Source organism: Antrostomus carolinensis, unplaced genomic scaffold (genome assembly GCF_000700745.2).
Source record: "Antrostomus carolinensis isolate BGI_N321 unplaced genomic scaffold, ASM70074v2 scaffold4020, whole genome shotgun sequence".
Lineage (NCBI taxonomy): Eukaryota > Metazoa > Chordata > Aves > Caprimulgiformes > Caprimulgidae > Antrostomus > Antrostomus carolinensis.
In genome coordinates, this window is record NW_010290391.1 from 1 (window position 1) to 18,206 (window position 18,206).

Here is an 18,206-nt window from a genome sequence, read left to right on the forward strand (position 1 = left end):
GGTCCCTCCTAACTCACAACATTCTATGATTTATATATATATATAAATAATAATAAGGTGTTTGTCTTAAAGCAATATTGTGGTTTTGCACTTAGAGAGACAGTGGTGGAGTGGCACAATACTGCTGTAATTCCTTCTGGGGAAGGAGAGGCAGAGAAGTGAGAGACAAATCATAGTTCCTCTGCACTAGTCAGTGCAGAGCTACTGCAGCAAGGAGGTGGAAGAGCAGATGCAGGCAGATTAACAGCCAAAGAATTTAAAAAATAATAAAATGAAGTACCCTGTCCTTTCATTTGACTGGGTCACTCTGCTGTTCACCTCCCACTCTGCAGAATCATAGAGGAGGGGAAAATAACAGCTACTTCTAGCAATGGCTTGAAAAAATGGAAGAGATTTCTCTGTATTTATGAATTCCCTTCAATTTCTCTGCTGGAGCAAAAATGTACCATTTCATATAGATACTGATTTTGATAAGAGGATGCTGAGTGCCAAAGATTGTTCTCCTGATAACCCAGTCCCTTCAGCGATGAGAGATCAGACCCGTTAACAGGACAACTTCACTGTGACGGCAGCGTGGTGCTTCAGCTGTCCTTCATATGATCTCAGGCATCTTCAGCTGCTGTATTTTTAGAGTTGTTGCGCAAAGAAGATTAGCAAAGGACTTAATATTGGTGTGCAAAAGGGATTCTTCCTCAAATATAGAAATATTCCACCTTTTTAGGCGATGGGTTTGGGCTGTTATCTTAGTTATACCACCAGGGCTGTGCATAGACGTGTGCCTCTCTGCCCTGACCTGTCTTCATCGCCCAGATGTTGTTTAGTTGGCTGAAGCAGCGACCACACTCTGTTAATAGTTGTCCTGGTCTTGGTTTTGCTAAATGCTGATGGCAGGGAGGTTGGAACTGGGTGATCTTTAAAGTCCCTTCAAACCCAAACCAGTCTGGGATTCTGTGAAATGTAATATCAGTTTATGAGGAAGCCTCTCTCCAGCTGGATCAAGTGCATACTTGGTGGAGAAAGAAACAGATGTGTGTTGACATCCAGTGGCTTGATCTTCAAATTAGAGCCAGAGGTACCTAGATTCAGTGGTGGTATGGGAGGCTTCAAATTGGTCATTGTGGTCTTTCCGTGGTGGGGAGGCAGTTACTGCTCAGGACTCCTGGTGAGGATGTTGAAGTGAGGCCTTTGGCGGTTACCTGTGCTTTGATCTTTCGTTGTCTTGGTGGAAGAACAGCTCTTGTTTCTTTGCAGACGCTCTCAAACGTTCCTGGCACAGCTGCACCCCTGAAAGAGCAGAGGATGAGAAGCTGGGATTGCCCTATTTGGGATGTTTTTCTACTCCAGCTGCTTTGCACCTCTTAACTTTGTGGGAAATCATGAGTACTTGGGGCAAGGAATCCTTGGCCAACCCTGACCCAGAGAAATGGATGGTGTTGACCCAGCCTTTGCTTCCTGTGGTTAGTTGTTGCCTGTTGAATGTGGAGCCCTGGAACGTTTGGTGTTACCTGTTTGCCTGGAGCTGTGAGCTGAGGCGGTGGAGAGCATGTCTGTGTTCAGGCAGCAAGGGATGTGCTGCTGGGTAGCTGAGGGCAAGGAGGGCCTGGAATTCCTTGTGGGAATGGAGGTGTTGGGTTTTATGGGTATTTTAATGGTCTTGTGATTTGCTGTCAAGCACAAGGACAATCCCGGTTCCATCTTATCAACCATGTCCTGGGCTGCACCCAGAGCAGCGTGGGCAGCAGGTGGAGGGAGGGGATTCTGCCCCTCTGCTCTGCTCTCCTGACACCCCACCTGCAGTGCTGCCTCCAGTGCTGGGGCCACCAACAGCACAAGGACATGGAGCTACTGGAGCCAGTGCAGAGGAGGCCACGAGGATGATGCGAGGGCTGGAGCAGCTCTGCTGTGAGGACAGGCTGAGAGTGCTGGGGCTGTTCAGGGCAGGTAGAGCCACAAGTAGGAAATATGAACTTTGCCTGAGAAGATTCATGTGCTGGTAATTACCGGTATCAGAGAGCAGGGAATAAGGGCTGCACCCCTCTGCTCTGTGACCGCTGAGGAACACGCAGCATCCCAGGAGTGGAGAGCTGGAAGCATCCTGCTGCAGTGCCTGACATACATCCATGAATTTCCATCTTAACAAATTAAGCTTTTTAAACTAAGCTTTTTAAAGCGTTGAGTGTGCTTTTGCTGCGTGGAGCCAGGTGGAATGGTGTTGGAAACACTCACTGGCCATGGGAAGTTTGATGTTTATCTAAACTGGTTTAGTTTTCCTTGTGATCAGGAGTGAAAAGCAGAGATAGAGGCCTCGCAGATATGGGGAAAGCTCTCCAAGAATTGTGGCAAAGCAAGCAGAACATGACTCAGTGACTTGGAGGGGTTGATTTAAAGACCTGGGCACTGTTTATGGCCAGAGCTCCAGCTGATAGTCTGCTTGTGCTTTCTTCCTGACACTAGAGCAATATGATAACCTGACATAACTTCTGTTCCATTCAGAGGTCTAGGAGCAGGAGATATGGAATGTGTCCTTAAGTGCCTGAGCTATTTTAAGAGCAGGTATTATTCACAACACGAGGGTACATGAATACATACGGGGGCAACCAGCCTTCCAACTGCTGTGGTAATGGAGAATGCAGCCACCCCCAAGTATGCCCGTAGCACGACGCGTGTGCTGCCAACCGAGCTCATCTCCATCGTTATCACATTCATATTTTCTTTTGTGGTAGATATAAATACTTGTGAGATAATTATGTGATATATAAAATGGTTGTATCTTACAAAAGATGGGAGGATGGCAGCAGTTCTTAGAGGTCAGGCTCAGCTGTGGAATGATAGCAAAAATAATAATAATAATAATAATAATTTAAAAACAGTGTAGTTCTCTGTGAGTGCAACGGGAAGAGAGCAGGGGTTCTCCTCCTGCCATGGCTGTGGTTGAATCCTGGGCTGCTTCTGCAGCTTGTGCTAGTGCTGCTTCACTGACACATGTACAATAGCATCCCAAGGTGCAAAACATTTTTCAGAAATCCAAGGAAAACATTCCATCCTGCAAAAATCTTGCGATATAACGAGGGATGAAGAAGTTGGGGAAAGAGGAGCAACAGTAGGTAGCGCTTATGCAAGTGAACTTTGCTGCAAGTGCCATGGAAAACTGGATGTTTACTAGAGCTGGTAAAGAAGCTCTGGATAAAAGGCTTTTCAGAGGCAAGTGGGTTAATTAAAACAAGGAAGATTTCAAAACCAGGGCAGAGTTGTTTTAGAAATGGATAAATCAAGGCCAAATGAGTAGCCAGTAACTGGTCATCTTACCCTTGATATTTTGGGGCAGTTAGAACTGTTTGACACATCACATTTTTAAGGCACGGGAGTGTTTAATATTTTTAAATAGCTTCTTCATGCTGGCGATGTGCCTGACACCAATTTTGTTATCTCTGGGTCAAGTCCTTAGCTAGCAGAAATCAGCAGAGCTGCGCTTGCTAATGCTTAGCTGAAGATTTGGTTCCTGATGTTGAAGTTATTAGGAGTTCCTTCCCAGTACCCTTTAGCAACAAGCTTTTGTTTCTACTTCATGTGTGAAAGAAAAGTTATATGAAGACATGTTTAGCTCAATGACTGATGTGAGCGGATGCTGGCTCTGCTCATAATTATTTGGTTTTACCTTCAACCCCCGCGTTGGCTCCTCTTCTCTCAGAGGTGAAGGGCGCCTGTTTTGTTGAACTCTTACTGGAAGGGAAATAATGAATTCACAAAGAATTAATCTAGCCAGAAGTTGAAATGTGTTTTGTTTTCACTTCCAGGCATATGAGAAACGTTTTCCTACATGTCCAGAGATCCCAGTGTTCCTGGGGAGTGAAATCCTGCATGAATCCAGGAGTGACGATGGAGCTATACATATCATCGAACGGAGCTGCAAACTGAACGTAGATGCTCCCAGGCTGCTAAAGAAGGCAAGTGGAAGGTACAGTCATGCATTTTGTTGGCTGGCTAAGATTAATAAAGTCTCCTAAAGTTTCTCTCTCTTTTTTTTTTTTTCCCCTCTTTTTGGTTCTTCATCCTCCTCAGATTGCAGGGGTAGAATATGTTTTCTTCATCCAGAAAAACACAGTGAACTGGAAAGAGCGAACTCTCCGCATCGAAGCGCACAATGAGACTTTTGCCAACCGCGTTGTCGTCCTCGAGACGTGTAGCTACTCAGTGAGTGCCTTGTTTCTACTTGTCTGTGAAGGGAGTGGTGAAAGTCATGTCCTAATGTAGAGGCTGAAGTTGCTGGAATGGATTTGAACACTGGGCAGTTGTGTACTGCGATGAGATACGCTGGGACTGCAAGGCCATTGGAGTGTTAGGCCGTAGGGTGAGAGTAGAAAACACAGATGGTGCTCCAGAACTGGCTAAGTTCCCTGAGTTTCTTTTGGGTTGAAATTCAAGTTAATAAAAGTATCTGGAGCTTGGACATGTATTAGATTTGGATATTTCAAAGGAAACCTTTAGTATTTATTATTCTGAGGACCAGAGTAAAGTCTGACAATCAATTTTGCCCGCTAATAAATGAAAGTTTTAGCATCTTGTCATGGTATTCATACTCTAAATATTTGGAGAAAGGTCCTGAGCTGTATTTGTGGCCTGGGATATTTCACTTTATGGCTGTATCTTCAGCAATGGTGTGCTGTTTCATTATAATTGTGCTATTAGGGCTCAGTCACCATTAAATAGCTTCGTCTTTTTCTGGAAGCAATCAGATACTGCTTTTTGTTCCCTAAACAAAAGTCCAGATCCTGTTACTTACCTGCCCTTTTGGCAACTGGACAACAGCTCAGCTTCTTGGGAGTAAGCAAACTGTAAGTAGCTTCTGTTTTGAGCAAGACAAAGAATTGAGAAGCTATTAACATTTTGGGTGGTGTGGGAGTTTCCTGAGCCAAACATGACTTGGTGGCTACATGAGGCTTCCTAAAAACCACAGTAAATCAAACTTCCATCATTGTGAAAGGCGCTGACAGGTCTGAAATGCTCCCAGGTCAGCTCTGGAGTCCCTTGAACATGGTTGCACTTGCTGATTTTGGCTGTGTTGCCTCCAGCTCGTGTCCTTCGGAAGGAAACATCAGCAGCTGGGCTTTGAGGGGAGCGCTCTTCCTGGGACAGGGCAGGAGCGAGCTGTCTGCATCCTCCAAATGGTTCCCTGCTCTATTTTTACCAGTTCCCTTTTCCCTGCCAGAGTGCACCGGAAACAGGTTTATTCTCATCTTTCCTTTTCTGCAGTGTTCTCTGAAGCAACTTGGAGAAATATGATCCCACTCCTGCAGTTACTTAATATCTCCCCTGGGGGAATGTGTGTCCTTTATAGAGCTGGGATCTTTGTGTGTGGGCTGGAATTTTTTTCTTTCATGTCAGTTTGTGAACAGCAGCACCTACAGAGAAAAGGCAGAGCCCTCTCCGAACAGGGTTAAGTATAAAAGAGGAAAAGATTATGTAGGTTTTCACTATATAGAGAGTAACTGAGGGGAAATGGCTAGAAAGGAAAAGTGGATTTCGAACTAACAGTGGGAAAACTTGCTGCTCTGCCATTTCTGCTGTGTTTTGGGGGGAAGACTGGCATTCAGTGGATGTTTCCTATCCAAAACTAGAAAAAAAAACCTGCTTTGTGTTCATCCTTTGCTGCAGATGTAGGGGTTTTAATTGCAGGTTCCCAGAGGCCATCCCTGTCTTTCGATAGGAAGGTTTTGACATAATGGTTTCAAGTGGGCAGTCTCACTGCTATTTTAGTGCCACTTGTGCTGAAGCAGAGGTGGGTTTTAATCTTGATTTCCTTGTGTGTATGAAGAATGCTGGGTTGACCAAAAACATCCGGGTGTCCGGTTCATGATGTGCTTCTGTTGCTCTGGGAGAATTAATCTGACTGTTAAATGTGGATCTGTCGGTGCCTCGTAGGAAGCCTCTTCTGCCCCCTCACTCTGTAGCTCTGGAGATTAAATAGCCAGTATGATACTGGCTACAGTATCATATCATTGGGGCCTACAAGAAAGCTGGGGAGGGACTTTTCATAAGGGCAGTTAATGACAGAACAAGGGGAAATGGGTTTAAGCTGAAAGAGGGGAGGTTTAGATGAGATATTAGGAAGAAGCTCTTCACTGTGAGGGTGGTGAGACAGTGGCCCAGGTTGGCCAGAGAAGCTGTGGCTGCTCCTCCCTGGAAGTGTTGAAGGCCAGGCTGGATGAGGCTTTGAGCAACCTGGTCTAGTGGAAGGTGTCCCTGCTGCTGGCAGGGGGGTTGGAACTGGATGAGCTTTCAGGTCCCTTCCAACCCAAACCACTCTGGGATTCTATGATACCAAGGGTGAGGGCCCTGCCATGATGTGAACTATCTGCTACTATCCAACCCTGTGTGTATCTTTGGGCTTAGGTTCACCCTGAGAACGAAGAGTGGACTTGCTTTGAACAGTCTGCATCTCTTGACATCAAGTCATTTTTTGGCTTTGAAAGCACAGTAGAAAAAATTGCCATGAAGCAGTACACTTCAAACATCAAGCGGGTAAGTTTGGGCCATTACAAAAAGAAATCGAACCCCTTCTCTCAGTGTGCCTCTATTTTCTTTGCTGTAAAATAGACCCAGTATGGTTTTATACCCTCACATGTGTCTCTGAAATACCTCAGTAGGGCAAACGAAGAAAAAGCCAGTGTGCAATGAGCAAAAACAATCTGCTCCCTGGAATGTGTCTGTGCAGGGGAGGGAGCAGGCTGTGCCAGAGGAGGATCGCAGTGGGTGCTGTGGGTGCCAGGCTCCTCAGACACTGAGGACACTGTTCTCATGCAGGAAGAGAAAGTTCTGAGTAAAAATCAGCACCCTGTCTCTGCAGTAGCTTGGGCAGAAGCACTTCTTTTTGGTGGCCTTTTCTTCTGGGCTGCAGATGAACAGGGCAGATAATTGATGGCTTGGGAGCAGGAGAACGGGATAAAAGTGTTATAAGGGTACTTGCATCCCGAGCATTGGAATTTGCCTGGCCAGGGTTGTAATTCACCATTTGTATGGTGCTTTCATACTGAAATTTTTCCAACAGGTTCACACAGATGGAAGGAGACAACTATTTCCCTTCTCTAACAGTATTAGTCATCTGTCCTGAGGAAAACTCTTCTGCACCTTGCTGGTTCTGGGGAGATGGGATTGGTTTTTTTTCCTAATGAGAGTTTTCTGCTTCAGGGCAAAGAAGTGATTGAACACTATCTGAAGGAGCTCATCTCCCAAGGGATCACCTTCATCCCTCGCTGGACGCCTCCCCCAGCATCTGGGCAGAAGGATGAGCGAGTCCAGGCTGTTGGATGTGATGCTGATGATAGACCACTTGAGTCTGGGGCTCGTGGAACTACCAAAGAGCAAACTGGCAGCTCCTGCCCTCCAGCAGAAGCTGTCAGCCCTGATGGTAATGCACTGTCCAGGCAGTAGCAGCTGCTGGCAATCGAGATGCCTTGAGTAGCACTGAATAATGAGTTTATTTTTATTTATTTTTGAGATTTCTCTTCTGGCTTGTGGGTGGGGAGGAGGGAAAGTTATTTTCTTTCTTCCAGAAAAACACAAAAAATGGAACTTAATTTCCCCCCCCAAAACAGAAAAGCCAAAAAAAACTGTACAGGCAGTATGTGTTCTTTGAACTTAGAAAACAAACAAACAAAAAAACCAACTTGGGTTTGATCTAACCTTTAAGGTATTTTACACCTTAAATTGGAGAAGCTTAAAGTACACTTTGATTGAATTACAATGAAATATTTTGGCTGTTTCAAAGTTAATCTTTTGGGTTGATTTGGATGTTTTTTCCCCCTATACCAAGCCAAACTTGCAGAATGTTACCTAAAGCACTTCTTAAACAAAATTCCTGAATTGGAATTTATCTTTCTGTGTGTTGATCTGATGAAACAGACTAAACAAAATTCTTCTCTGACAAAAAGAAACAGGAGGGGCTTTTTAATTTAGAGCTATGGCATTAGAAATAGGAGTGTTGTCACTCCTCAGAAGGAAAGACATCACTTTGCTGAGTGTAACTAGGGAAAAAGCTGGGAATTGGGAACTATCAATGGTTCTGGGCTTGCCAGACCTTCTCTGTTAGCTTCTGTGTATTGGAATCCATCTGGAAAAAGGATAGAAATCCATAGAGGAGCTGACTAAGAAATGTTCATGTGCTTTGAGATTAAAATTAATCCAAAAATGGCAGATCCCATCTAGCCGAAGAGGAGAGTAGTTCTTATTTTTCTGCTTATGTTCATGTTTAGGAGGTGATCAGCTTCCCTGTGCCTGCTCCCCAGTTTGCTAGCTCTGTGGATTTGGTGGGGGCACAGCATTTATCAAATATAACTTCTGTGTTATCAGTCAGCAGTGGTGTATCTTGTGGGTGTCCGGGCCTTATTCTATAGTTAATGGTATCTGCTGAAGAAAATCCTGCCTGATGAAGAGCTCAGAGGTCTTCCTCCCAGCCCTCCTCCTCGTGTGCCTGCGTGCCTGCAGCCCAGCTGCTGGCCTGTGCTGCTCCCCTTTGGGAACCACATTCTCCTTGCTGGCATCAGCACATGCAAACCTCAGATGACACATCTGCTCCTGTCTCTGAATGCTGGCAGTCACAAACCCCTTGTCCTTTGTCTCTGATCTGGAGGGACCTCGAGCTGCTGGTGTGCACAGGACATCTCATGCTAAAAATCTCCTTTGCTGTCAGAACTGATAGTGTTATTCTCCCTTTCCCTGTGGTGTCCATAAGCAGAGTAACATTTAAGTTTTCAGCTATCTACTTTTTAGCCTCTTGTCATTGGAATTGTGTGTGAGATCCTTAGGACACCAGGAGATTTAAGTGCCCAGGTCTTGGAGTGGTTAATGGGATGAGTGCCAGGGCTCCTGGGGTTTTGGGGTTTGGTTTTTTGTTTGTTTTTTTTTGTGAGGGTTTTTTGTTTGTTTTTTTTGTTTTATTGGTTTTTTGTTTTGTTTTTGTTTGTTTTGGGGGTTTGGTTGGGTTTTTTTTTTTTAAGCTACTGCTGGAGCAGTTCAGGATTGAATGAAATACTAGTGTTCTAAGAGACAGAGTGATCTAGCTTTGATACCTTACATGCTGTCTGTGTCCTCACGCCCTAATCACTGTGAGATTATCACTCACTTCCCTCAGGCAGCTAAAATGAGGCCTTCTGCGCTTTTCCAGTGTAAATCATAAGTAACCTGATGTGTAGAAATAACTGCACATCTCCTTTCTGCCTGTGCCAAGTCTCCTCTGAATTGTTTTGGTTTTTTTTTTTCCCTTCTTCCTCCAGCTGACAAATTGGATGCTGATTACATCGAGCGATATCTGGGCCAGCTGACTCCCATGCAAGAGAGTTGCTTGATCCGCCTTCGCCAGTGGCTTCAAGAAACGCACAAAGGCAAGGTGGGTAGGTGAGGCAGAGAGCAGCCCTCTGCAAGCCTGGACGCTGCTGTTCTCATAGCCTGTGTGCCTTCAACCCTTCAGTCAAACTCAGGGTCAGAGACAATCTGTGTGTTGAGACTCAGTTGTTTTGGCAAGGTTAGGTAAAAGGCCAGGCGTGGAGAACAGCCTGTGTGACCTTGCTGCAGGATCCAGCAGTGTCACAGGCTGCTCCTGCATTGCCCAGTCCAGTCCTGTCAGTATTGAAAAGGCCACTCGGAGGTCCCTGAGCACAGTGTGTTTGCTGTGTACTCAGATTAGCATGGACTGGGGCTTGGTGGCCCAGACTGGCTTGTCTGGATGAGTTGTGTTTCCCAAGAGCTGCAGGTTGGTCCCCGAGCACAGTGTGTTTGCTGTGTACTCAGATTAGCATGGACTGGGGCTTGGTGGCCCAGACTGGCTTGTCTGGATGAGTTGTGTTTCCCAAGAGCTGCAGGTTGGGGTGGGAGGCATGGTTAGCTGCACTGGTGGTGTGTCCCCTGTCCCTGGGCAGATGCTGCTCAGCAGAGAGGCAGTGGGTAGCACTGAGCTCTTGGCTGCTGTGTGTCAGCAGTGCACTGTGTGTGGTACAGCAGGCAGGTTGTGTGAGCTTGTACAGCCAAGGGCTGAAATCTTTTGAGGAGGTTTCATTCTGTTCTTATTTTAATCTCCTTTATCAAAATGTACTATTTCAAAACCACACAGGATTCAGGAAGTAGAGACAGTCTCAACCTATGGTGTGAGGTACATTGTGTAAGCCTCCAAAATAGAGGAGCTGAGGGCACTAGATTGGGGCAAGTACAGGTGGAGTTAGCCAGCTAGTATAGAGAGAAACATCTTTCCCTGAAAAGCAGCACAGGTACTATGTGCTGGATGTATCTCTGCTCTGCTGTGATGTTCAGCAGCTGCCTGGGCTCCTCCTAGCTGAAGGGGAGTCTCTGTATCAGGCCAAGAAGGTAAGTGGTACGTGGCTGAGAAAATGAAAAGACCCAGAGCAGCTTGAATGCCTCTGAAGGGATCTGACTCCAGGTTTCCTGATGGAGAGAGATTGGGTGGGAAGGAAGGAAGGACTAAGGATAGCAACAGACTAGTGGGGTGGGCTGGGTAGATAGAGTGCTTAGGAAGAGGGGAAAACAGGAAAAACATGGTTGGAACAAGTGATCTCCTTTGAAAACAGAGTACAGCTAGATAAGGTTTCAATAGTAATAGCTTCCTGGCTTAGAAGCCAACTGCTCAGTCAGCCATACAGAATGGATTAGGAGGCACTCTGCATCCCTGGGCTTTGCAAGATTTTAATTTTATTTTTTTTTCTTTTAACTGGCCTTTCCAAAGAGACTGCTGTTTGCAAGGAGTTTTGCTGATGCTTTCTGCATGCCTTGCTGTATCTTTCTCAGCATGGCTCATCTGAGTTCAAACATGATTTTTAAACCCCTGTTTTTTATTGGAAAAACTAATGTATCACCCATGTAGAAATAAAATGTACCAAAGATTTAGTGCTATAGTTCTGTTGCTACTGGAGTTGTGAAGAACTCTCCTGTCTGGGGTTTTTTGGTACCTATGAATGTGGATGGAGAAAAAGTTACCAGAAAACCACAGGCTGAAGAGAAGTATGTGTTGAGGTAGTGTGTGAAAGTCTCCCAGCAGCTAATAAGCTCCAGAGACTTAACAAAGCTGTTGAATCTACAAAAGCTGATAAATTCAGAACACCAAACATCTGCCAAATCTGTCCAAGGCCACTTGTAGATGGCAGCATCACCAGGTTGTATAACTTGGACCGTGTTCGAGGGTGTGGTGGCTGCTAGATCTGGGTAAAGACTACAGGAGTGTGTGTGTATATGTGTATATATGTGTATATATATGTATATACACACACCTGATGGAACAAAGAAGCCCTTGAAGTACTCTCTGAACACCCACCTTTAGGTATTATCAAGTTGCTATGATGCTCTGCCTCTGAGTAAACAGCTGGGGCTGGCCTCCAACTAACGAGGTAACTGTGTGAGTGAACTGTGTGGATGGTTACCTGCTAATAATAACAGATTAACTTATTAATTTAGTAGTTAACTTGGTCTACTAAATATTGTTTGTGATCCATGTCTCCCCGGATTCAACCTCCTGTCAGATAAAAGGGGCTTGACAACAAGCAGATATGGAACAAAGCAGGCTGGGATGAATTCCCAGGTGTAGTTATGCTCTGAAATATAGGACATGAAGCTGTTCAGCTCTACAGTGATCTGTCCAGTAAAACAGTGTGGACTCCTGTGTGGTAGGAGATATCTCGGCTATTGGGTATCCAGCTGAAAACGAGCCCTAGACAGGAGTAAGACAATGAGACTCTATCCATGTGTGATCTGCAAGGGTCTCGGTTTCAGGTGGTAGAAGCACATTCTAAATGTCTGTTCTGTGAGTTGTTTTTTCTCCTCTTCCTAGTCAGAGGCTGGGGAGTGGAAGCTGGAGAAGGTAAAGGTGACAGCATGTGAGGAAAAAGTGAAACAACTGCTTCTTGGGTGCTCGGAGCTCTGTGAGTGTACAAGCCCTTGTGCTCTCTGACAGCTGCTTGCTGTGTTAGGTACCTTGGCAAGGCAGAGCTGAGTGCTCTTAGTGACAGCTGGGAGCTGCCTTGGACCCTTGGCGTAGGCTTTGTGAGCCCTACATGGTCTTGAACAAGGAGGAAGGATGATGCTGGCTATTGAAACTTCATCCTAAATCCCCTTACTACTCACTTTTTTGCTTCTCTTGATTGCCTGTCAGAATAATACAAAATCAGGAGCTTGTCCTATGTGATTTGAGTTTTCTCTGGAGAGGCTGTTACCTTCCTGTGACAATCTGTTCTTTTAATTCAGAGAAGGAATGTCCTTATTCCTCTGTTAAAAAATATTTGTAGATCTCCTGTTTCTTGGAAACTGTCCCTTCTTATTTTTGTCTTCTTCATTCTATTTCACTATCCATTCCCTCTTCCTTCCAAAACAGACATTATTCTTTCTAATCAGATTTATCATTGCTTTAAAAACAACTTAAAATGGTGTTAAAATTGTGGATACTTAAAGTTAATAATTGATTGTTTTGCCCCATGTAGAACAGTACATGTAGTTTCACTAGTAAATAGAAAAACAGGCTGAAATTAAAACTTCATTTGCATGTGTATGGCAGTTATTGCTTTGGTTGGACAAAGAAAATGAAGAGGCCAATTTCACTTAGTGGAGTAAGTCCCTTGGAGCTCCCCACCTTTGGTCCAAACTCAAGTGCTGAATTTGTCCCTGACCTGTAGCTAGGTACAGTATAGCTTTAAAACATGAAAAATAGCAAAACCTCCCAACAGCCATCCCCTCTTCTGCAGCTTACAGGAGATCCAGGGGCCGTTGCAGATGTTTGTGGGTTTTATCTGTTGTCTTGTGAACAACAGCTTCCTCTGAGCAGCAGAGATGTAAATAATCTGATGAAAATTCTGCTGCGATGCGGAAAATCTTGGTGATGTTCTAAATACATCTGAGATCCTATGTGGGAAGGTTGCTCTCTTCCTTTCTGTGATGTACAAATGCAGTATTTGCAGAGGGTTTAGAATATTCTGAACAGCATTGATCTCCATTTCCTCTTTAGGTGCTTCTAGGCTTGGCTTTAGGCTGCCTGAACTCTTTCTTTATGTGAAATCAATTCTTAATATCTCTTGCAGCTTCATACCAGCTTCTGAAACTGAAGTTGCTCCTAGCCTGACACTGCTGACAGCTTCGCTTTCTTCCCTGCTTTCTGTTTTCATGAGCATGTCAGTGAACAAACAAAAGAGCTTTGACTCCTGAACGTGCTTGTTTTGTCTTGCAGCCGGGCTCAGATGGCTTGCATTGTGCTCAGCACAGTACAGATCCTCTGGAGGAGACTATCCCTGCTTCACAGAACTTGAATTTTTAATGGAAACTTGATGTAGAGAATGAGGTCAAACATTTTTAGGGGAGCTAGGGTGAAAGGACTGAGAAATCAGCAGCTTTGATCCCGTGGTTTTGGCAAATTGACGGACTTTTAGTCAAATCTGGTGTTTCTGTGGAATCTATTGGGGTTATTGAAAAAAAACTGGTGTTACTGGCAATTTTTCTTGGATTTATCAGCTAAAGGGAACACAGGAGATTTAGAAGGAGGTTGGAATAAGCTGTCCTACAGACCTGGCTTGGGAAGGCTTTTGTGGCCGTGGTGCTGGAGTTACTGATAGAAAGTGAGATGAGCGGTAGAGAGAGGGGATATTGTCCTTTTGGGTGATTTGTTTGTTTTGGCAAGAACTGGTATGATGTGGTGGTGCAAGAACCCAAAAGCCTCATTGTTCAAACAACACCAGGGAAGCATGGTCAGCAGCAGAAGAGAGGAAGGGCCTGCACAGGAGCTGAAATTGGTCTTGGTGGGTCATCATTCAAAGACTGTTCTGTTGTGAGCCCCCTCCAAACGGCGAGTGCTTAACTTGGTTAACGCGTTACCTGTGGATGCTTTCCATCCTCTGCTGATTTGCCCTACGGGGAGGTCAGCTTGCAGCTCTTACTTTCATTCAGTATTTTATCCTTGTTAGCTAGCTGAGGGAAACTTTAACCAGCCCAGAGTTTGCTGGGGCTTCTGGCAATTGGGTCAGTGAAAGGTTTCTCATGGGCTGTGCCTGCGTGTACACAGTACTTGGACAAGTATCAAGACCGTATTTCTCGAAGGGACATGGATTGGTCACTTCTTTGTGCTCCTAGCACCATCTGCTGTGTTCAGCTGGATTAGTTAAGGAGAGAGGAAGAAGAAATGTAGGTTTAATATTTGTTATTTTAGTTTTAAGAGATAAAAAAAAAGGTGGTACAGTGGTACAGGTAATGTACCACTCTTGATCCTCAGACTTTCTCTTCTCCCAGATCCCCAAGGATGAACATATCCTTAGATTTCTGCGGGCTCGTGACTTCAACATTGAAAAAGCTCGAGAAATGCTCTGCCAATCACTGTCTTGGCGAAAGCAGTACCAGGTGGATTATATCCTGCAGTCATGGAGGCCCCCAGCCCTCCTGGATGAATACTACACTGGAGGATGGCATTACCAAGACAAAGGTTAGAAGCTGCCCCTTACATTGACACTGTGGCTCAGTTTGCATTAAAGGATGTCATAAGTAACCTGGGATTTTTGAAGAAAGTTATGTTGACACTTTAAAAGTTAGCAGAGTAGTGAACATCTGTAAATAGCCACTCTGTTTTGCTGTAGTTTTGTTATTTTCTCTGGCACAGACCAGGCAGATTAGAGATAGTGCAAACCAACATCTCTGATAGGTGGCCTTTGGGTTTGATTTTTATCCTTCTCAAATTTTTAATGTGGCTTTTCTAAAAGGTACTAGAGAGTGATAGCCTGGGAGACTAGAGTACTTCCCTCTTTAAACCCTTCTGTTTCTTTTGAAGATGGACGACCACTCTACATCCTTCGTCTTGGCCAGATGGACACAAAAGGTTTGGTGAAAGCCCTGGGAGAGGAATCACTGCTGCGACATGTAAGTTGTACTTTCATTTCTCAACTGAGGAACTCTAGTTCCTTTGGGGTATTCAGAAGCCTTGGTGTAGTGCAGCTGGAATCTACCTGCCTGACACAAATGATTCCTGTGTTCCGTGGCTGGTAACTCAAAGTTGACTTAGTGATTTTTGGCACAGCATGGCTCCTCTGTCTTCCTGCAGAGACAGAAGTGAAACTTTTGTAATGGCCAGAAGGATGTTTTCTGCTAATTTACAGTTTAGCTGCAAGCTTTCCATGGCCCTTTTGTGCAGCTCTATTAATAACACTTGAACTTGAGACTCTTCTATTTCATCTTAGACTTCCAATATCTGTACCTTGTGTGGTCAGCACAGGCTTTCAGTAGAGAAGCTTTTTTAATGTAGACTCTTATTCTGTTTTGCACACTGCAAGTTCTCAAACTGGTACATTTCTGGCTTCTGTATTTTTTTTGAAATAAGATCTTTGGGCTGTCCTGGTTTCTCAGTCATACTCAGGCTAATCCTAGTCTGTACTCTCTTTGATTTCAGGTTCTGTCAATTAACGAGGAAGGACAAAAGAGATGTGAGGAAAATACCAACATCTTTGGCCGCCCCATCACGTTAGTACAGTTAGTTTGCTTGTATCCTTACAGAGTTTGATCTGACATGGTGGTGAGAAGAATGCTTCTGGGGAGGTCTTAGATTATGTCCTTGGTGTTAAACTGCAGACAGCACTCTGTCTCAGTTATGGGCTGTTTCTGGGGTACCCAGAGATAGTGGGTTTAAATGCAGATAAATTCTACAGCTTCATATGAGAGCGAATTTTGGTCCTTCCTTACATCTTTTTCTGTTTCCAAAAAACCTTGGTGATTTCAATCCAGATCCATGAAATTATCTTTTTTTTTTTTTATAAATACAGGAAACTGTCTGCCAGATTCCCCCTTCATTTAAATTGCATTTTTGAATTATTTTTAACAATAGGCCTGCATACCTTCACCCTCTTCCACACTGACAGCATATGTTCTTGCCTTTGGGGTTGGGTGTCTGGTTTACACGAAAGCTCACTGGATTCAGGCTGTCTGAGTGGAAATTTACTTTTATTGGAACTGCTGGTCTCCCTCATTGGCTTCACTAGATCCTGTACAGCCCATGGTGTTACTGAAATGTTTTGTGGATCTTCAACTGAGCAGCCAGTGTGCAATGAAGTTCTGACAGATCTTTTTCTGCATGTTTATTTTAGATCCTGGACATGTCTGGTGGACTTGGAAGGGCTAAATATGCGGCATCTCTGGCGGCCTGGAGTTAAGGCCCTGCTTCGGATAATTGAGGTTGTAGAGGACAACTACCCTGAAACTCTGGGGAGGCTATTGATAGTGCGAGCACCCAGGGTTTTTCCTGTGCTCTGGACTCTGGTGGGTGCAATCTGGATTGCAGGATCATACACACTTATACATATACAAATAGTTAAATAATTCAATCAGTGCAAATTCTGCTGAGTTAGGGAGGGAAAAGCATCCAGGTAACTTGTGGCTGAACTCCTGAAGAGGCCACAGTGTTGCTGCAGAGCGAGCTGTAGCGCGCCTGTAGCTCATTGATTCTAGTGGCTGTCCTCTACCAGGGCAGGACAGGATGTCAGACCTAAGCTGTAAATCTTCATACAGCAGTGGAGCCCAAACTTGGTGGGTTTTTGTGTTGATGGGAAAAGACAAATAGTTTTTAATCTCCTGCTGGAGAATACTTAAGAGAACAGTAATAGATATGGTTCTGCCTGGTGCCTTGTGGTGGTTTTAGCCTGGCCAGCAGCCAAACACCAAACAGCTGCTCGCTCATTCTCCCCTGCCTGGGAAGTGAGGGAGAGAATCAGAAGGGTAAAAGTGAGAGAACTCGTGGGTTGAGGTAATAGCTGAAACAAAGCTGAAATTAAAATAGTAAAGATAATAGCAGTAATAATGGAATATTTAGATGAGTGATGCCCAGTGCAGTTGCTCACCACCTGCTGAGCGATGCCCAGCCTGTTCCCTGGCTAGTAGTCCCGGAGCAGAGACAGTCCTGAAACTGAAACCCTAGTCCCCAAAGAGAGCCTGAGCAATCTGAGAGAATCCCCAAGCTTTCTGGTCAACCCTCGTTAATATACTGAATGTCATGTGATATGATATGGAATTTTCCATTGGCATATCCAAATGCCAGTTTGGGTTTGCTAATTACTATGCTCCCCCTGAGTCCTTTGCACCTGCAGACGAGTAAAACACAGGGAAGTTGGAAATATCCTTCATCTTCCAGCCACAACTGAAAACATTAGTACTTTATCAACATCCTTCTCCTAACAAATCCCACACTGAGCCTAGTACACAGATATTCCAGCTACTGAGAAGAAAGTTGGCTCTGTCCTAGCAAGACCAGGACATGCCTGCTGACTCCTCTGCCAATGTAAGAACTTCCTTCTTAAATTTCTTGTGAGGTTTAGGGACTGCAATTCCAGTCGAGAGCCTGAAGAATCCATATGAGATGCTATAAACATTGTCTCTAACTTCACTCAGTGACAGTGATGACTTCTGTCCACTTTTTATTTCAGGTCAGTCCCTTTATCAATGAGAACACGAGGCAGAAGTTCCTCATTTACAGTGGGAATAACTACCAGGGTCCAGGAGGGCTGGTGGACTATGTGGACAAAGATGTGATCCCAGACTTCCTGGGAGGAGACTGCATGGTGAGTTGTCCTCCCTGTTGTGCAGGTGGAATCTGCAATGAGCAGGCTCCTTCGATTCCCTCCTCCTCAACAGCCTGGCCTTCCACTCCCTTCTGAAAGGTGGTTAAACCTGTGTTCTGGCTGGGCTACCACTGCTCTCTGCAGTTAACTTGTGCACAGGAGACTTCACCCTGAAGTTGAGATGCTGCTCTGGAGCATGGGGTTAGAGGTCAGCTCTGTAAGCAGAGCTCAGAGAAACCGTTATGGTTCAAGTAAACTTAGTCCCACTGTGAGATCTTATAGCAGCTGAGGGTGTCACCCTCTGACAGCCAGTGAGTGTTCATGGTACAGATGACTTGGTGAGTGTGAACCCTCATGTTTGTTTGTCTGACTTTTCCAGTGTACTGTCCCAGAAGGTGGACTTGTTCCCAAGTCACTATATCAAACAGAAGAAGAGACGGAGAACTCGGATCACATCCGGTTATGGACAGAAACTATCTATCATTCTGCAAGTGTCCTCAAAGGAGCTCCACACGAGGTACAAACCAGAGCTTCCTAAGGCTGAAGGAGGTGCTGAGCTGGTATCAGTGATGTCTTCTTTTGTTAAGGCTAATTAGAACAACTGAAGGGCTCCTCAAGTGTGAGCATGGGATGGTT

General features: G+C 44.8%; 1 protein-coding gene across 1 annotated transcript in view; it reads left to right on the plus strand.

Annotated features, from left to right (window-relative positions):
• Positions 1–3,794: 3,794 nt before the first annotated feature.
• The window catches only part of LOC104528717 (SEC14-like protein 5), a gene marked incomplete at its 5' end in the record, with an annotated part of 17,291 nt that continues 2,879 nt past the window's right edge, over positions 3,795–18,206 (plus strand). The window contains 12 exons of the mRNA XM_029086200.1: positions 3,795–3,944; positions 4,060–4,191; positions 6,391–6,519; positions 7,186–7,405; positions 9,270–9,382; positions 11,828–11,857; positions 14,266–14,455; positions 14,798–14,886; positions 15,413–15,483; positions 16,104–16,275; positions 17,436–17,570; positions 17,950–18,087. Coding sequence (XP_028942033.1) covers positions 3,795–3,944; positions 4,060–4,191; positions 6,391–6,519; positions 7,186–7,405; positions 9,270–9,382; positions 11,828–11,857; positions 14,266–14,455; positions 14,798–14,886; positions 15,413–15,483; positions 16,104–16,275; positions 17,436–17,570; positions 17,950–18,087 — 1,569 coding nt within the window. The remainder of the gene's footprint in view (positions 3,945–4,059; positions 4,192–6,390; positions 6,520–7,185; positions 7,406–9,269; positions 9,383–11,827; positions 11,858–14,265; positions 14,456–14,797; positions 14,887–15,412; positions 15,484–16,103; positions 16,276–17,435; positions 17,571–17,949; positions 18,088–18,206) is intronic.